The 17,254-nt window shown below is 36.2% G+C and overlaps 1 protein-coding gene and 2 long non-coding RNA genes across 3 annotated transcripts; 1 reads left to right on the forward strand and 2 right to left on the reverse strand.

The window, feature by feature from the left end:
* Positions 1 to 244: 244 nt before the first annotated feature.
* On the forward strand, positions 245 to 2,941 carry LOC131356826 (uncharacterized). The gene is made up of 4 exons (XR_009205088.1): positions 245 to 358; positions 525 to 587; positions 677 to 802; positions 900 to 2,941. It is a non-coding gene; the product is annotated as an uncharacterized LOC131356826 (long non-coding RNA).
* A 996-nt stretch (positions 2,942 to 3,937) lies between these two features.
* On the reverse strand, positions 3,938 to 4,721 carry LOC131356212 (uncharacterized). The gene is made up of 4 exons (XR_009204998.1): positions 4,608 to 4,721; positions 4,379 to 4,441; positions 4,164 to 4,289; positions 3,938 to 4,066 (listed from the first exon to the last, which is right to left on the reverse strand). It is a non-coding gene; the product is annotated as an uncharacterized LOC131356212 (long non-coding RNA).
* A 1,892-nt stretch (positions 4,722 to 6,613) lies between these two features.
* Positions 6,614 to 10,253, reverse strand: LOC131356211 (cornifelin-like). The gene is made up of 4 exons (XM_058395135.1): positions 10,098 to 10,253; positions 7,790 to 7,897; positions 7,014 to 7,159; positions 6,614 to 6,905 (listed from the first exon to the last, which is right to left on the reverse strand). The coding sequence occupies exons 2-4, from the start codon at positions 7,893 to 7,895 to the stop codon at positions 6,816 to 6,818; spliced, it is 342 nt and encodes a 113-aa protein (XP_058251118.1). The 5' UTR covers positions 7,896 to 7,897; positions 10,098 to 10,253; the 3' UTR covers positions 6,614 to 6,815.
* Between the last annotated feature and the right edge of the window lie 7,001 nt (positions 10,254 to 17,254).

A 17,254-nucleotide genomic window follows, 5' to 3' on the forward strand; every position in this document is an offset into this window, starting at 1 on the left:
TTTGTTTTAGCCTATTGATTATTTGAAATTATTATTTAAAAAATGTTTTATAAAAATAAAGTTTAATTTGTTTTTAGTCTATTGATTATTTGAAATTATTATTTAAAAAAAAAAAAAGTTTTATAAATCGTTGGGTCTCCCTGAACACACACACACAAACCGTCAGTACGTGACACACCTACATACATAAGCACATGTTTTCTACTGATATGACATATTGCATAAGTTTATTTCCAGAATATTCCCTTAGTCAGCGTTGGGTCTCCCAAGTGGTTTCACAACTTAGAGGATCTGACAGAGGGTACAGAACTTCTACGCTCTCCAATCTAACTTTTAGAGATCACGGACCTTTCTGCAGGTGAGAACTTAACACATTTTCACTAACTTGAATCATTTCATTTATGTGTATTAGATTGAATGTCATTAATAATATTAGAATAATGTAATTAGAAAGAATATCTTGTTCTATTTACTTATAGATGGAAACAGATATATAAAGTTTAATTTGATACATTTAATTACAGAACAAGGTCGGACTATACATATCTGGCAGTAGTGTCTAGGAAATTGAGATCAATCAGCATTAGGTATTTTCATTATGTCTCACAGAACACTGATTTAAGATGAAATGTATAACTCGGAATACTAATAGAATCTTTTTCCTATGATGTCTTAGACAACAGCAAAGTGATTTTCAGATGGCGAGTGTTTTAAAACATCAACGCAATTTACATGACAACAATTTGGGGGCAGCCTACCGCTTTAGTACATCCGTGACCTAAGCCAATTCCTCGAATTACGGGTAAGTCATTACATAAAATGTGAATATTCTAAAGAATGTAGCCAACCCGTTCAAGGATTGTAAAAGCTTACCCTATACTTATTATTTGCTGATGAAGAACAAGGAGAAGAAGAAGACATAGGTCACGTTTTTGACGGAGGAGAAAATAACGTCGATCAAGCGGCTACATACCCTGAGGAGTGTTTCATCACATTGAACGGATTCTTTCGACTAAGAGACGAAAAATTTGGAAGCTTTGAACGTCTGTTTATTACACTTGACAACACTTCAGGTATTGAACATCTTCAATCATTATATGATACTCTTGATTGTCTGAATAGCTGTGTTGCTGTGAATATAGAGTTGATAAAAAGATTTCACAATAGACATGGCGCAGAAGCGGGTGAATCTCACACAGTCTTCAGGGGCTAAGAAAATACGTGGTGAAAATAATCTACCGTCTTGTGATTTTCAGTTTTGATGAAACTTTTTCTAGTAGTTTGTCACATCACAACTCATGCACAACTCTGAACCCCTATTTAACAGACGCTATCGACCGGTTAAACGAGAGTGTAGGACCATCACAGCAGCTTGTTAGACAGACCCCTATTACAGATTATAGTGACATCATTACACCTGAGACACAACAACGCGACAATCAGTGAACTTAACCAGACTCTGTTAGCATTACAGAATAGTCTAAATGAACAAGGTTACTCTACACAGTCGAATCCTTCATTAATAGATGCTGTTAACCAGTTGAATGTTAGTCTAAGAAGTCCTGAGCCGGTTAATACCCAATTAGAGCATTCCAATCATAATTCAAATCATAATGTATCAAATACACCACATACTCAACACGACATATTCAGTGAACTTAACCAGAGTCTGCTAGCATTACAGAATAGTCTAAATGAACAAGGTTACTCTACCCCCTTGAATCCTGAGTTATTAGATGCGGTTAATCAATTAAATGATAGTTTGGCTTTAGCCACAGATAAAAACATCAACGAGGTCTCTACTTCAGAAATCGAGCATAATCATACACCGTTATCTCCACATGATCTGTTTCATGATCTTAACCAAAGCCTTATGTTAAATGCGGGTTTTGTAAACTTTTTCGATACCGTTGCTTCACAAAACATTCAAACTGTAAATGAACACAGGACTGAAACAGTAAATGATCAGTCTCCTAATGTAGAAGACGTGCAAACAGCTAATACTGAGAACATAAACCCCCAAAGCTGTAATGACGTGCAAATATTTGGTGGTGTTAACATACAACCCCCTAGTGTTGAAAGCATGCAATTAGATAATGACGAGAACATAGCCCCTCCTAACGTAGAAAACATGTGAACAGATAACGTCGAGAACATATCCCCTCCTAACGTAGAACACGTGCAAGCTGGTAATGGAATTGATCCTAATATTAGAATAATTAATCGCGACCAATTCAATAATACTGAAATTAGGAGAAGAGTAAATTTTTCATCGATTGCAGCTGTAGACAGCTTTGCGGATTTTTATAATTATGTTTTAGAAATCTTAAACAGTTTGATAAAAGTGGCTAATGAAATGATTTCACCAAAGGACATATTAACGGTTGAAATTAGAGGTGATACGATTGACGTATATTCACGTATTCATCTAGTTAATGGGTCCGTTGATTTACAGTCTTTTCTGACCATGCTTGAAAATTCTTTTCAAAGTAAATGTGAAATTTTTTCAGATAACACACTCGAAATAGTAATCCAAATAGTTCGACCACCTCGTGGTGGTTCATATAGAAGGAAGATTAGTACATTATTCACTTCGGAAGCTATACAGAAGATGAGACATCTGTATATATTTCATAATAAAGACATGTGTTTTACACTGTGTTACACAACTTTTGAACCCTCAAAATAATGACCTTCAATCTGAAAAAAAAATCGGTAGACAAATCTTCCGTGATGTAGGATTAACTGAAAACACAGCTGTCACATTTGCTGATGTATCTAAATTTGAGAAGCATCTGAAGTGTAAAATCGTAATCATACACCGTTCTGACAACAAAGCCGGCTACTCTTTCTTTCAAACCAGCAGAACCCCCCATAAAAAAACAATTTACTTGTTCTTGCATGACAATCATTATTATGGAGTTAAAAGCATTACAGGACTTTTGGGGGTTTATGTTCTCAGTATTAGCTGTTTGCACGTCTTCTACATTAGGAGACTGATCATTTACTGTTTCAGTCCTGTGTTCATTTACAGTTTGAATGTTTTGTGAAGCAACGGTATCGAAAAAGTTTACAAAACCCGCATTTAACATAAGGCTTTGGTTAAGATCATGAAACAGATCATGTGGAGATAACGGTGTATGATTATGCTCGATTTCTGAAGTAGAGACCTCGTTGATGTTTTTATCTGTGGCTAAAGCCAAACTATCATTTAATTGATTAACCGCATCTAATAACTCAGGATTCAAGGGGGTAGAGTAACCTTGTTCATTTAGACTATTCTGTAATGCTAGCAGACTCTGGTTAAGTTCACTGAATATGTCGTGTTGAGTATGTGGTGTATTTGATACATTATGATTTGAATTATGATTGGAATGCTCTAATTGGGTATTAACCGGCTCAGGACTTCTTAGACTAACATTCAACTGGTTAACAGCATCTATTAATGAAGGATTCGACTGTGTAGAGTAACCTTGTTCATTTAGACTATTCTGTAATGCTAACAGAGTCTGATTAAGTTCACTGATTGTCGCGTTGTTGTGTCTCAGGTGTAATGATGTCACTATAATCTGTAATAGGGGTCTGTCTAACAAGCTGCTGTGATGGTCCTACACTCTCGTTTAACCGGTCGATAGCGTCTGTTAAATAGGGGTTCAGAGTTGTGCATGAGTTGTGATGTGACAAACTACTAGAAAAAGTTTCATCAAAACTGAAAATCACAAGACGGTAGATTATTTTCACCACGTATTTTCTTAGCCCCTGAAGACTGTGTGAGATTCACCCGCTTCTGCGCCATGTCTATTGTGAAATCTTTTTATCAACTCTATATTCACAGCAACACAGCTATTCAGACAATCAAGAGTATCATATAATGATTGAAGATGTTCAATACCTGAAGTGTTGTCAAGTGTAATAAACAGACGTTCAAAGCTTCCAAATTTTTCGTCTCTTAGTCGAAAGAATCCGTTCAATGTGATGAAACACTCCTCAGGGTATGTAGCCGCTTGATCGACGTTATTTTCTCCTCCGTCAAAAACGTGACCTATGTCTTCTTCTTCTCCTTGTTCTTCATCAGCAAATAATAAGTATAGGGTAAGCTTTTACAATCCTTGAACGGGTTGGCTACATTCTTTAGAATATTCACATTTTATGTAATGACTTACCCGTAATTCGAGGAATTGGCTTAGGTCACGGATGTACTAAAGCGGTAGGCTGCCCCCAAATTGTTGTCATGTAAATTGCGTTGATGTTTTAAAACACTCGCCATCTGAAAATCACTTTGCTGTTGTCTAAGACATCATAGGAAAAAGATTCTATTAGTATTCCGAGTTATACATTTCATCTTAAATCAGTGTTCTGTGAGACATAATGAAAATACCTAATGCTGATTGATCTCAATTTCCTAGACACTACTGCCAGATATGTATAGTCCGACCTTGTTCTGTAATTAAATGTATCAAATTAAACTTTATATATCTGTTTCCATCTATAAGTAAATAGAACAAGATATTCTTTCTAATTACATTATTCTAATATTATTAATGACATTCAATCTAATACACATAAATGAAATGATTCAAGTTAGTGAAAATGTGTTAAGTTCTCACCTGCAGAAAGGTCCGTGATCTCTAAAAGTTAGATTGGAGAGCGTAGAAGTTCTGTACCCTCTGTCAGATCCTCTAAGTTGTGAAACCACTTGGGAGACCCAACGCTGACTAAGGGAATATTCTGGAAATAAACTTATGCAATATGTCATATCAGTAGAAAACATGTGCTTATGTATGTAGGTGTGTCACGTACTGACGGTTTGTGCGTGTGTGTTCAGGGAGACCCAACGATTTATAAAACTTTTTTTTTTTTTAAATAATAATTTCAAATAATCAATAGACTAAAAACAAATTAAACTTTATTTTTATAAAACATTTTTTAAATAATAATTTCAAATAATCAATAGGCTAAAACAAATTAAACTTTATTTTTATAAACACTGGGTTTGTGCATGTGTGTGTCAAGGTAAGGGTTAAGGGGTTGTATGTGTGTGGGTGATAGTGGGGTGACTATGGAATACGTAACCTTCAGGAGATAAACTTCTAACGTCTATGTTTTATCAGTAGAAACATAATTGTTCATATGTTTATGTGCGTAGGTGTGTCACGTACAGGGGGGGTTTGTGCACGTGTGTATGTGTGTGTGTCATGTACTGACGGTTTGTGCACGTGTGTGTGTGTGTGATTAAGATTCTGATGACTAAGGGAATATGTAACCCCACCCCATCAAACAACCTCATTGGATGAAAGGGGGGCGGGATATTGTGACGGATACGTTTTTCTGATTGGTTGAGAAGGAGGCGGGATAATGTGACGGATACGTTTTTCGGATTGGTTGAAAAGGGGCGGGACATTGTGATGTGGACGATTCTGATTGGTTGAAAGGGGGCGGGACAATGTGACGTAGACGATTCTGATTGGCTGTCAGACCTGTCAAAATCGGTTTGATGAAATATACGCCATAACTCTCTCTTATAGTATATGCTTACACTGCTATGCTTATGATACCAGGTTAATAAAACTGAGTAAATTTATAAAGGACATTAGATGTTGGATATCAAGCAACTTCCTCTTAATTCATTTTAACAAGACATTTGCATTTACATATATGGCATTTGGCAAACACCCTTATCCAGAGCGATTTTTATCTCATTTTGATACAAATGAGCAATTGAGGGTTAAGGGCATTGCTCAGGGGCCCAGCAGTGGCAGCTTGGTGGACGTGGGACTCAAGATCACAACCTTCTGATCAGTAGTCCATATACATATAGGATAGTGGATGTTATATATTATCCTTCTCCTTATACCCATCAATGGGAAATTGCAATGTATCTAAAAATTAAGTGAAAATCAATCAGAAAAATGTACAATAACCTAGTTGTAAAAATATGCACAACCTTAATCTAATAGAAGCACTCTTTGATTTTATTCCACCACTCAGTCTTTTTTTTGGTAAGAGTCTATCAGCATGGCACATTTTGACTTGGCAATATTTGTGGGCAGGTTTTCAATTGGTAATATGTTTTTACACTAAACCTACCTTTTGGAATGATTACACCTTTTACCATTGATCTTATCAGACCATAACACATTTTTACACGGTTATTTAGTTAACCGTTGATATTTTGTGAGAAAGGGCTTTTGTCTAGCCACTCTCCCTAGCTCTGAAAGATGGAGAATATGACAGATTGTTGTCACATGCAGAGATTAATCACTACTTTTCACTGCTTATCTCTTCAGAGGGACGTCCTGTTCTTGGTGATGTTACTTTGGTGCTGATGATGAAGATGATAGTGGTACATCTGGAAATATACACTGGACATTCTTCTAGTCCCCTCTCCTGATCGATGCCATTCAACAAGTGAGATACCATGAATGCTTTGTAAGCTATTTGCTTACATGATAAACAGCTAATCTTTATTTTGGGTTCATTAGAATAATTTTACTGATTATAGCTGTATGATAAATACTTCTGACATGTGATTGGTTTATTCTGAACACAGTCACATCCTCAATTTGTTTTCCAAGGGCTGGAACAGTATATACCAACAGATTAACAAATATACTCGCAGTTTAAGTAAGTCTTTATTTGCTTGCTTAAATTATTAATAGCAAAATGCAAAGCTACACCAGCTAAATCCAACAAAAACTATGAATACTTTGTAAAACATGTTCTTCATTATATGGTGAGCTGTAAGTCAATAAAAAAAAGCAAGCAATGTGCTCTGCAGTGATGCACATTTTTACATAACAAGCAAAAAAATCTGTCTAGCGATGGGCCTTTAATTCACGTGACATCTGGCACCAGGCACAGGGGTAACAGCATAGCACAGTGGCACAATCTTCAGCCATGGAGCCCTGTGAGTGAGACAAAGAAACAATTATATGCTTTACCTATGTTATTCAAGGTATTACTTCTCATACTGCACCTACCCACCAATGTGTGTGTGTGTGTGTGTGTCTTACTTGGATGTTATAGCGCTCCCTCATTTTGCTGCGAAGGCAGCAGGAGACGGTAAGACAGCAGTCCAGCAGGGGCATGAGGAAACACCATCCAAAATCAGAAACAGTCTGACACTGCAAACATGGGAAACAGCAGAGAGCAGTGCAGCCTGCAACTCACATACACACAGCAATTAATTTCATTTTTAACAATGTTTATTTACATTTTAACAGCCCATAAATGGAAAATAAGTAGCATTTATAAGTTGCATTTTTTTTTATTAATTATGGTTACAATATCACTATGATGAACTTGTTTATGTGTTTCCATCTATTACACTTTCAGCAGCTTTTGCATCCCAGTTACTAAGTGCTGTTAGTAAAATATATACAAAGGAGATAAAATTGACGTCCCAATGTGCAGTTCCTGACTGTCATAAGTGAAGTAAGATAACGACTTCAAAAAGGTGTTTTTCTTTTTTTGCCATTAAATTCTTGAGGCACGTGGCCATATAGAAATATCATTCAAGCTGACAACTCTGAATGTACTAAACATCCACTTTGCTTTTTAAGATTACACACAATTGGGCCTTCCAACTGGTCCAACAAGTCAGACATCTTGGGGTACATGTACCAAATAACATTGTGTTCTTGAACAACACTTACTCCAGTTGTAAATTATAAGTAAAATTGCAAGGGTTTCTAGCATTGCAAGTCATGTCCATATACAACATTAAAATCAGTCTTGAAGTTAATTCTGGGTTTTTGCTGGATGTTAAACCACATGGGTACAGACTCACAGGTATTCAAGTCAGATGTGCAGTCAAAGAGGCCTGTGCTCCAGTTTCCTGAACTGTGGCTTCTGGCTGTTGTCGTCACTGTGGTAATCTGCTGTTGGACAGCCATGACTAAAAAGAGGTGATGGTAAGTTATTTCCAGTTATTACATTGTTTTACATTAAAAAGTTTTTCATGTCCCCATGGTTTACCAGTTACCCCCCACTTTAAAAAAACATGCTTGTAAATTGCCCCTAGGTGTTAAATGTGTGTGTTCATGCCACCCTGAGATGAATTGTCATCCTTATTTGTAGTTAAAACACCTATCATGCAGTATTTTACATTCTTTACATTTTACATATTTTACACGAAATAATTATGTAACCCAGTGGCTCACCATTTTCTAGTGAAACCAGTTTAATCCAGAAACTGAACAAGTCCTACCACATAACCGTTATTAATATGATATAGGCTTAGGTTATAATTTTCTTGAGAAAAAACACTCTCATAAAGTGGCTTAATTGTGTTCATATTAAATTAGTATTACTTCCTCAAGACTCTACTTTCACCTTCTATTTAAAAGAATAATCAAGCAGTCTGACCTATCAAACCGTTATATATTGCACAACCCATGAAAAGTGTGTATATCAACACAAATCTCATATGTGAACAGATGTGAAATACTCATAGCAGTAAACCATCAGTGAAATCTGGGTGGGTAAAAATTCCTCATGTTTAAATGTGCTTCTGAACTGTGATTGCACAGGTTATAAATCTAGTGTAAAATCTTTGCAAAGATCTGTTTAAGCAAATCAGAACCAAAGTATGTAAGAAATCCGTCTGTCATTGTGAGAAAGGCATTTAAACAAAAATTAAACATTTTTAAATTAAACCATACAGTTTCAACTTATGTTACATTTTCACTGGTCACTGTGGGATGTGTTCTGTGCAGATCCTCTATTGGACAGAGTGAAGCCAGTTTTAAGACACTGGCTTATTTTTCTTTTGTGAAAAATGTTTGCAGTACATACAGTTGTCGGGTGACATTTCCTCTTAAGGTGCAGTATGTGCTAATGTCCAGTAAATAGTAATTATTCTTAATTCATGATGTGGCTTGCCTCTCTGTGCTTGCTATCAGATTCTGAAAACAATTTTCCTGACCAGAGAATGGAGAATAATTTATAGTTGGGATGAGTGGGATCTCTGATTATTTCCCTCGCTAAATCTGTACAGAAATATATACAGATGTCCTACAGGTCAGAGAAAACTCCAGCAATAGTATATTCAGCTAAATGTGCAATGCCTCAAGCTCTTATTTGGTCCTGTTTGTATACTATGTATAACAATATTACCTATCAGAATACTGTCTACTATGCTTTGAATAAACAAAGCGTGTGAGAATGCTGTGAAGTTTGTGAAAAACGTTTTCCCCAGAAATTGAACTTGCATGTAATAGTAAATAGAATGTTAAAGGCAGAGGCTATAATAAAAATTTCCTAAAATTCACAAAGCACAATTGAATCGTTAAGTGGTTACAGTGTATTACTAATAAAATGCTGTGCTGAAAAAAGGTAAGTGATTTTACTTAATTCAAATGCGTACATTGGTTCCCTGTGATTGAAATAAGTCACATTAACAGTCTGTTGTTAATGTGTACACCCAACATGAATAAGATCAAACACCCAACATGAATAAGATCAAACACCAAGCTTAAACCTGAACCAAGAATCAAACCCATAATGCAAGTGTTTCACAACAGACACATACACACTGTGCTCTTAATGTTTAATTGTCTAAATTAAATCCAATTTTAGGCTAATGGTATCCTAAGTCTGTAACCTATTGTACCAGTGTTAATGTTTTCAGTGATAGAGACTTAAAGCACTTTTGTATGTCACTCTGGATAAGAGCATCTGCCAAATGCCAGAAATGTAAATGTAAATGTAAATTTAATACTACAGTTACAGTTCTCATCAGAGCAACCATTATAATGGGATTTCAAATGTAACTGCCTTTTGTTAATACTACATGAATTGATCTCACTCATGCTGCATAACTCAATCTAATAATTAGAAATTAACCATTAAAATCACATTTTGTTGAGAAATATTTTTATGAAAACAATGTGATTTTTTTTCTTAAATCTTACTGATCACATATTGCTTATATAAGGAATGATGCATAGAATACAACTTAAGTAAAATCACAATTAATAACATTAAAAGATGTATGTCTGCAAAAAATAAAACCTTTTCAATTTACATGTTAGTTAAGAGCAAGAAAAAGCCAACAGCCAAATGAAATTAAACCTTGCCATTTTTTATTACTTTACCTGTGCAGGGATTTGTCCTGTGCAGATCTTCTACTGGTTCACAATTAACCTGGTTTTCAGTCACTGACAGCGAGTGTGTAAGAGTATCAGTAAAGCACAGCCCTCAGTATCCTGGCATTTTTATAAGCAATGAGGAAGACTAAGGATATGGAGACCTCTCTTGCAAAAATATATTACTACAAGCATTTGTTGGTCAATTTTCCTGCTCTATTTGCAAATAGCAAGCCAACAGACTTCTGTCTAATTTCCTCTTTCACACAGAAATTTGCCTATCAATGTGAACATCCCAGTTACAAAATAATTAGGGTGAAGTACATAGGGTATTCTTGTGACACTTCAGCAGTTATTGCATTATGAGAAGTTAAGAGAAGTTAGTGTAACTGTAGCAAATTAGAAAAGTATGGGGAAAAGGAAGCATATCTGCACGCACAGGGCACAAGGGTCTCACTGAATGTGAAAATACTGCATTGCATGAATGATATGCTATAGCCTATGCCACAGGTTCACACACTTGGTCCCGGATTGCTTCTTGATGCATGTTTTAATGTTTTGCCTACTGTAATACTGCAATTGAATTTGTCTCAATTCACTGTTTAGAGAAAAAAATGCTCATTGAGTATCATACTTAAGAGTAGAGACTAAAAATTGAAAATGTGAGGGCAGACTTAATATGTATGAACTGATAATTAATATATCTGAATATGAATTTAACAAATTTGTAGTTATTTATACTAAGATAAGATACAGGACCACAAAAAATAATTTTACTCAGTCATTTTGACTAATATTTACAAACCACCAGGACTATATTCCGATTTTCTACAAGAGCTTGCAGATTTCATCTTGAACCCATTTACTTTTGTAAAAATTTCAGCAATACTTGGAGACATTCATATCCATTTTGGAAATCCATTCTAGACACAGTATGGGTTTATCAGAATGTAATTAGGACCGACTAATTATGGTGAACTCGTACTATATACTAAAAATGAAGAAACTCTTGATTATTGAACAGACCTGGCCCATTCTCAGCTGTTTAAATGTAGGCTAGTATCATACCTCACCTTTCTGTCTTTGATACTAGAACAGGTTACTGAGCAGTTAGGTTCATTCTTACATAGGAATTATATTCTTCATATCTTTCAGTCAGGATCTAGACCTCACCACAGCACTGAGACAGCGATGATTAAAGTGGTAAATGACCTATGATTGGCTTATGATGGGTGTATCTCCTTAGTTGTGTTGCTTGTCCTTAGAAGAGCTTTTGATACCATAGATCATAATAATTCTTCAAGATTAGATAGAATTTGCGGAGGATAAGGGAATGGCTCTTTCCTGATTTTCCTGAATTGATTCTATATCAGTATGTACATTTAAATGGTGACTCCTTTATAAATACAAGTGTAGCATTTGGCATTAAGTTTCTCTATATATGCCACGTGCGGGCACAGTTATCTGTAAATATGGTATATGCTTACACTGCTATGCTTATGACACCAGCTTAATAAAACTGAGTACATTTATAAAGGACATTAGATGTTAGATATCGAGCAACTTCCTCTTATTTAATTTTAACAAGACATTTGCATTTACATATATGGCATTTAGAAAAACACCCTTATCCAGAGTGATTTTTTATCTCATTTTGATACAAATGAACAATTGAGGGTTAAGGGCATTGCTCAGGGGCCCAGCAGTGGCAGCTTGGTGGACGTGGGACTCAAGATCACAACCTTCTGGTCAGTAGTCCATAATCACACAAGTCTTCTGGTGTTATTATTGACTCCAGTCTCTCATTTAAAGTTCACAAAGATTTCTTTTTCATGTTTCACATTTTTCATGTTTTCTCGTGTTTCATGAAATATTGCTAAGAAATACAATGTCAAAATTCAATTATCTATTACTGACATCTGATCAGGGTTGTGTCTGCTTACTTGTATTACTTGATATCAGTTTATTTAATACCACTCATAACAATATCCTTCTAGACAAATAATGTCTGTTTGTAAATGTTAATGGTGCACCACATTGCAAAGAGCCAATACACTCTCAATTTTATTTTAAGTTCATGGCTTTTGAAAATAGACCCTATTACTTCATGAATTTTACCTAAAGAACCTACTGCCAGTGTCCTGGTGATAGATAGAACACCCTTCAGAGGTCTTTTTGTGTCCCTGTCTTGGTGGGTTGGAACTGTTTTGTTTGGTATGCAGAGAACCAACAGTTACTCTCTGTTAAGGTCAGGTTAAGGCCCATTGGTGTATAGTGTCATTGCCTACAAAGCCAAAAACACCAGTCTAACAGGCCCATGAACAATAAGCCTACACTGAATACAAAATAATTACTGGAAAATTCCTTGACTCAATGTACATTTTCATAGCTCCCATTCTAATTCCTCTCACTCTTCATTATAATTCATTCTAATATTCATTATAATCTTCCTGTTGCACTAGAGAGAGGATATGTTTTCAAAGGAGACCACAAAATGAATGTCATTTAAATGTAGAATGTAAATCAGTAAAGCTTTCCACACCCACTAATATGACCTATTTATTTATTTTGTCTTTGTGTCTTACTTGTATGCTGTAGTGTTCTCTCATCTTGCTATGAAGGCAGCCGGAAACAATCAGACAGCAGTCCAGAGGGGACTGTTCAACGGAGACAGTCCAACCTGAAAAGCAGTCTGACACTGAAACCACAGAAAACACCACAGACCACAGCAACCTGCAAAACACACATACATAGTGCCAGTAGATTCCTCAGGCAAATGTGAGTTGCAGTTCTGAAAGTGACATTGTAGCCAGTAGCATTCTCATACCGGAAGCATTTGAGTGAAGGACATAAAAGGTGCCCTTGAGAAATTGTACACAAAGTATCTGATGTGTAACTGGTTACAATGAAAACTGGTTGAGTTTAGTTATAAAGAGTTTATAGAGAATTTTTCTAGAAACCATACATGGTTTATTTGCTACCAAGTGGCACAATAGAAACCTGATATCAACAGCAGATTGAAAACATAGGTACCTGCTATCATATAGTACTGGGGTTTGCTCAGATGTTGAGATAGAAAATTATTCTGGTACTAAAATGATAACTCTCTGTATGTGACCAGAACAAATCTAGTAGCAGATACTACTTTGGGTGGGTGTCTATATCATGCAAATCAAATCTCTAACTAGAACATCAACAGGTGTCTCAAAAGGAGAACTATCTATTCTATCTGTGTTGAGAGCCTCAGTAAAGCCTGATGATTTGAGATGATGTAAAAGTTTGACACGTCATGCATGCAATTCCATTGTCTTAGTTATTCTTAGTCATACCTGTGGTGGCATATGCAAAAACACTGTCTGTCATTTAAAGCAGCTATTACGTTGGGCTAAATCAATATTGTACAATTACATCAAGACACAATCATATATTTATTATTTGCTTAATTTTGTAGTTATTTTGAGTAGGGTGACTTTGTCTCTTGGAAACAATGTACATCTACTCACAATTACACCCACACATAAATGGCATCTACGTCACATTATTCCAATTTCTGCTTGTCTGAAGGAAGCAAGAGTGGACACCCAGATTGTGTCGAGCAATGCAGCGTCTCATTCCCTTCTCCGGAAACTGGGTTACATACTTAACCTGCTGTATTTCCCTTTGAAGGAAACTAACTGCTGATGCTATAGGAACACCAATGCCAACTCTGCACACACCAGGAGAAGCCCTATAAGACCCAGGACCCAGGAGTGGAGTCCAGGTCCAGGTTATAGAACCTGATTAGATTAGATTAGATTCAACTTTTATTGCTATTGCAACATATACATACATGTAGATAGAAATTGTTGTTGATCATGAGATGGCTTTCATGGCTCAAGCCTAAACTAAATATCAGTTTGTAGATGTAAATGGTGACTCCTTTATACATACAAGTGTAGCATTTGTCATTAAGTTTCTCTGTATATGCTACGTGTGGGCACAGTTATCTGTAAATATGGTATTATGCCTTGTGAAAGGGTATTTTTGTAAAGATAGAACCGAATTTTCTTTCATCCCAAGGTATTTGGCTTGCTTCCACAGTAATCAGTACCTGCCTGTTAAATGACAATCTGCTGAGTATGCAGATTGGTCCAAAATGGTCCAATCACATTAGGCCAAATATATAAAACAATATTTATTCGCTAACAACAAAAGGGGGCAGGTTCGGGGCTACGCCCCAAGGAATCAGTCACATGCTTTTCAAAACTTTATGGACCTACATACACACTCATTTGTCCGGCACCCCGCACATATACACACACACACACACACACAAACACACAAATGAACGAAATACAGTGTTCGACTAATTCATAATTAAAATATATAATTACTGTTGTTTTAAAGCAGTGTTCTCCAGCTAACTTTTAAAGGGTGGCATCCAAGCACCCCCTACTGACCATCCACCACTGCTGCTATGCTTATGACACTGGCTTACTAAAACAGAGTACATTTATAAAGTACATTAGATGTTGTATATTTAGCAATTTCTTCTTACTTAATTTTAACAAGCCAAATCCACCATGACCACAGAAAGTCAGAAAGCTTCATGCCATTTTGCTTACATTATGTGCTCCAGTGAAAGAGCTTGGTGTTTTTATTGACTCCTGTCTCTCATTTAAAGTTCACAAACCTGATATTTTTTCATGTTTCATGTTTTTTTCATGTTTTCCTCATGTTTCATAAATTACTGCTATGAAAAACAATGTCAAAACATAAAAATATATATTTATTTTTTTATTTGGCATCACCCCTGTCTTGTCCACATTGCACTGGATCTCTGAACTGATAGGTACTGAATTTGTACCTATAAATCATTGAATGGTCTCACACCACAATACACAATAAATAAACTTTTGGTCTTCTGTGATCCACCATGCCTTCTTTGGTCAAAGGTTATGCAACACCTCTGGGCTGACAAGTATTTTGTTAACATCTTTTTCTCTTAGGTAAAGGCACACATCTGGAATGTTCATGGGCATGGAGAATCTACACATCATCTCAGGGAATTTGTTCTTGCCACCATCACCTGTAGCTTGCTCATGAGTGATCTATATCTTGTTCCACATCTGGATTTCTTTAAACCGCTTTGTGACCGTGTCCAGTGACATTTTCCAACACCATCACCAAGGGACATCTTTTAGAAGAATACTGTTCATCCATTCCTATGTAAACATTAATACCAGTGTTAGGACCTGAACCAATCCAACCATTGTTAAAAGTAGCACTGGCTATGTGCCTAAATCTTTTAAGCTATATGTTTTCAAAGCACTGATTTAAAAAAAAAAAAAAAAAACCCTGACCTTTATCCAGTGTTGTTAAAAGCAGTAAATTATATACTACTGGCATCTGATCAGGGTTGTGTACTTGTATTACTTGTTATCAGTTCTTTTAATACCACCATTAACAATATCCTTCTAGACAAATAGTGTCTGTTTGTAAATGTTAATGGTGCACCACATTGCATAGAGCCCAAACTCTCTCAGGTTTATTTTAACTTCATGGTTCTTGGAAATAACCCCTGAATTTTATTTAAAGGCTGTTACTTAAAAACTTAAAGGACCTAATGCTAATACCTTGGTTCTAGATACCCCAGGGCACCTTTCAGAGGTCTTGTAGACTTCCTTTCTTGGTGGGTTGGAGCTGTTTCTTTGGCATGCAGAGAACCAACAGCTGGTTATGATGTTAAGGCTCATTGGTGTGTAGTGTCAGTGCCTTCAAAGCAAAAAACAGGAACTGAAGATACTCAGCGAATGGACTCCTAGCTGACTGAAAAGCCAAGTCGTCAAACAAAAATGGAAAACTCACCTTTTCACAACTTTTCATGAACAATAAGCCTACACTGAATACAAAATAATTGCTGAAAAATTCCTTGACTTAAACTACATTTTTATAGCTCACATTCTAATTCCTATCACTGTCTCTTCATTATAATTAGACCCTGGGCCTATTGTACTAGTAAACACTACTTTTTTCCACACAAATTTTCCAGAAGAGAGTTATTCTGTTCTGGAGAATGATTCAAACTTATCAGTTAAGTTAACAACACTCAGAATTACATAGTAAATACACCATCTGTATACTTTATTTATGAAATTCTATGCAGTAAAATAATATGCAATATAAGCATTAATGCACAGATTTAGCATTTGAACTTTTAAATAGCTGAGTGACTATAGTAGCACCGGTGCCAGTACAAGCACGAATCTTAATTTCTTGTGACTTTTGGCACCCAGGCACAGGGGTGGCAGCAAGACACTGTACAGAAATCATTACAGCATGAGCCCAGAGAGACAGAGAGAGAGAGAGAGAGAGAGAGAGAGAGAGAGAGTTTTAATTATTTATTTTGTGTTTTTGTCTTACATGAATGCTGTAGTGCTCTCTCATCTTGCTACAAAGGTAGCAGGAAACAATCAGACAGCAGTCCAGGGCAGAAACATCATCCAAACTGAGAAGCAGTCTGATCCTGCAAACACAGGATACACCACAGACCACAGCAATCTGCAAACCACAGACACATTGTGTCAGTGGATTTCTCTCACAAATCTGAGTTGCACTTCTGAAAGTGGCACTGTGGTGAAGGACATAGAAGAGGATTAGAGAGGTTGTGTACAACATATCTAATGTGTAACTGGTTTCACTGAAAACTGTGTGAGTTTAGTAATAGTGAGTTATATGGAGATTTTTCTAGAAACCATAGCTACATGGTGCTACCTGCTACCAAGTGGCACAATAGAAATTTGTTCTTTGTAATTTGAGTAGAGTTTGAATCCTGACAATGCTACAGCTGTGTGTGACTGAGACTGGGAGTGAAAATAAACAGGATGTGGTAAGCTGATTTTACCTGTCCTACAGGAAGCATATAGAACCCTTCATCCTCCCTCTTTCATATTCGCTGTATGATAAAGAAATATACCTGCTATCATATAGTACTAGGTTTGGCTCAGCAAAGTAATCTTAGAAGTCGAAATAGAAAATTGTAAGTTGATGAAATCTTGATGTACAGTACAACCTGATGCCCATCCCAACTCCAGGGAGAACGATTCTTGTACTAATATGATCACTGTTTGTTTGTGACCAGAAGAAAATCTAGTAGCTGATACTTCCTTGGGTGGGTGTCTGTATCA

The sequence above is a fragment of the Hemibagrus wyckioides genome, linkage group LG07 (genome assembly GCF_019097595.1).
Source record: "Hemibagrus wyckioides isolate EC202008001 linkage group LG07, SWU_Hwy_1.0, whole genome shotgun sequence".
Lineage (NCBI taxonomy): Eukaryota > Metazoa > Chordata > Actinopteri > Siluriformes > Bagridae > Hemibagrus > Hemibagrus wyckioides.

What these genes read in the sequence shown, in the direction of transcription:
- LOC131356211 (XM_058395135.1), bottom strand. Translation starts at nt 7,895, where the DNA reads ATGGCTGTCCAACAGCAGATTACCACAGTGACGACAACAGCCAGAAGC. An exon ending in CACATCTGACTTGAATACCT is followed by an intron (nt 7,160 to 7,789) that starts GTGAGTCTGTAC and finishes TGTGAGTTGCAG; the next exon opens with GCTGCACTGCTCTCTGCTGT. An exon ending in GGGAGCGCTATAACATCCAA is followed by an intron (nt 6,906 to 7,013) that starts GTAAGACACACA and finishes TCTCACTCACAG; the next exon opens with GGCTCCATGGCTGAAGATTG.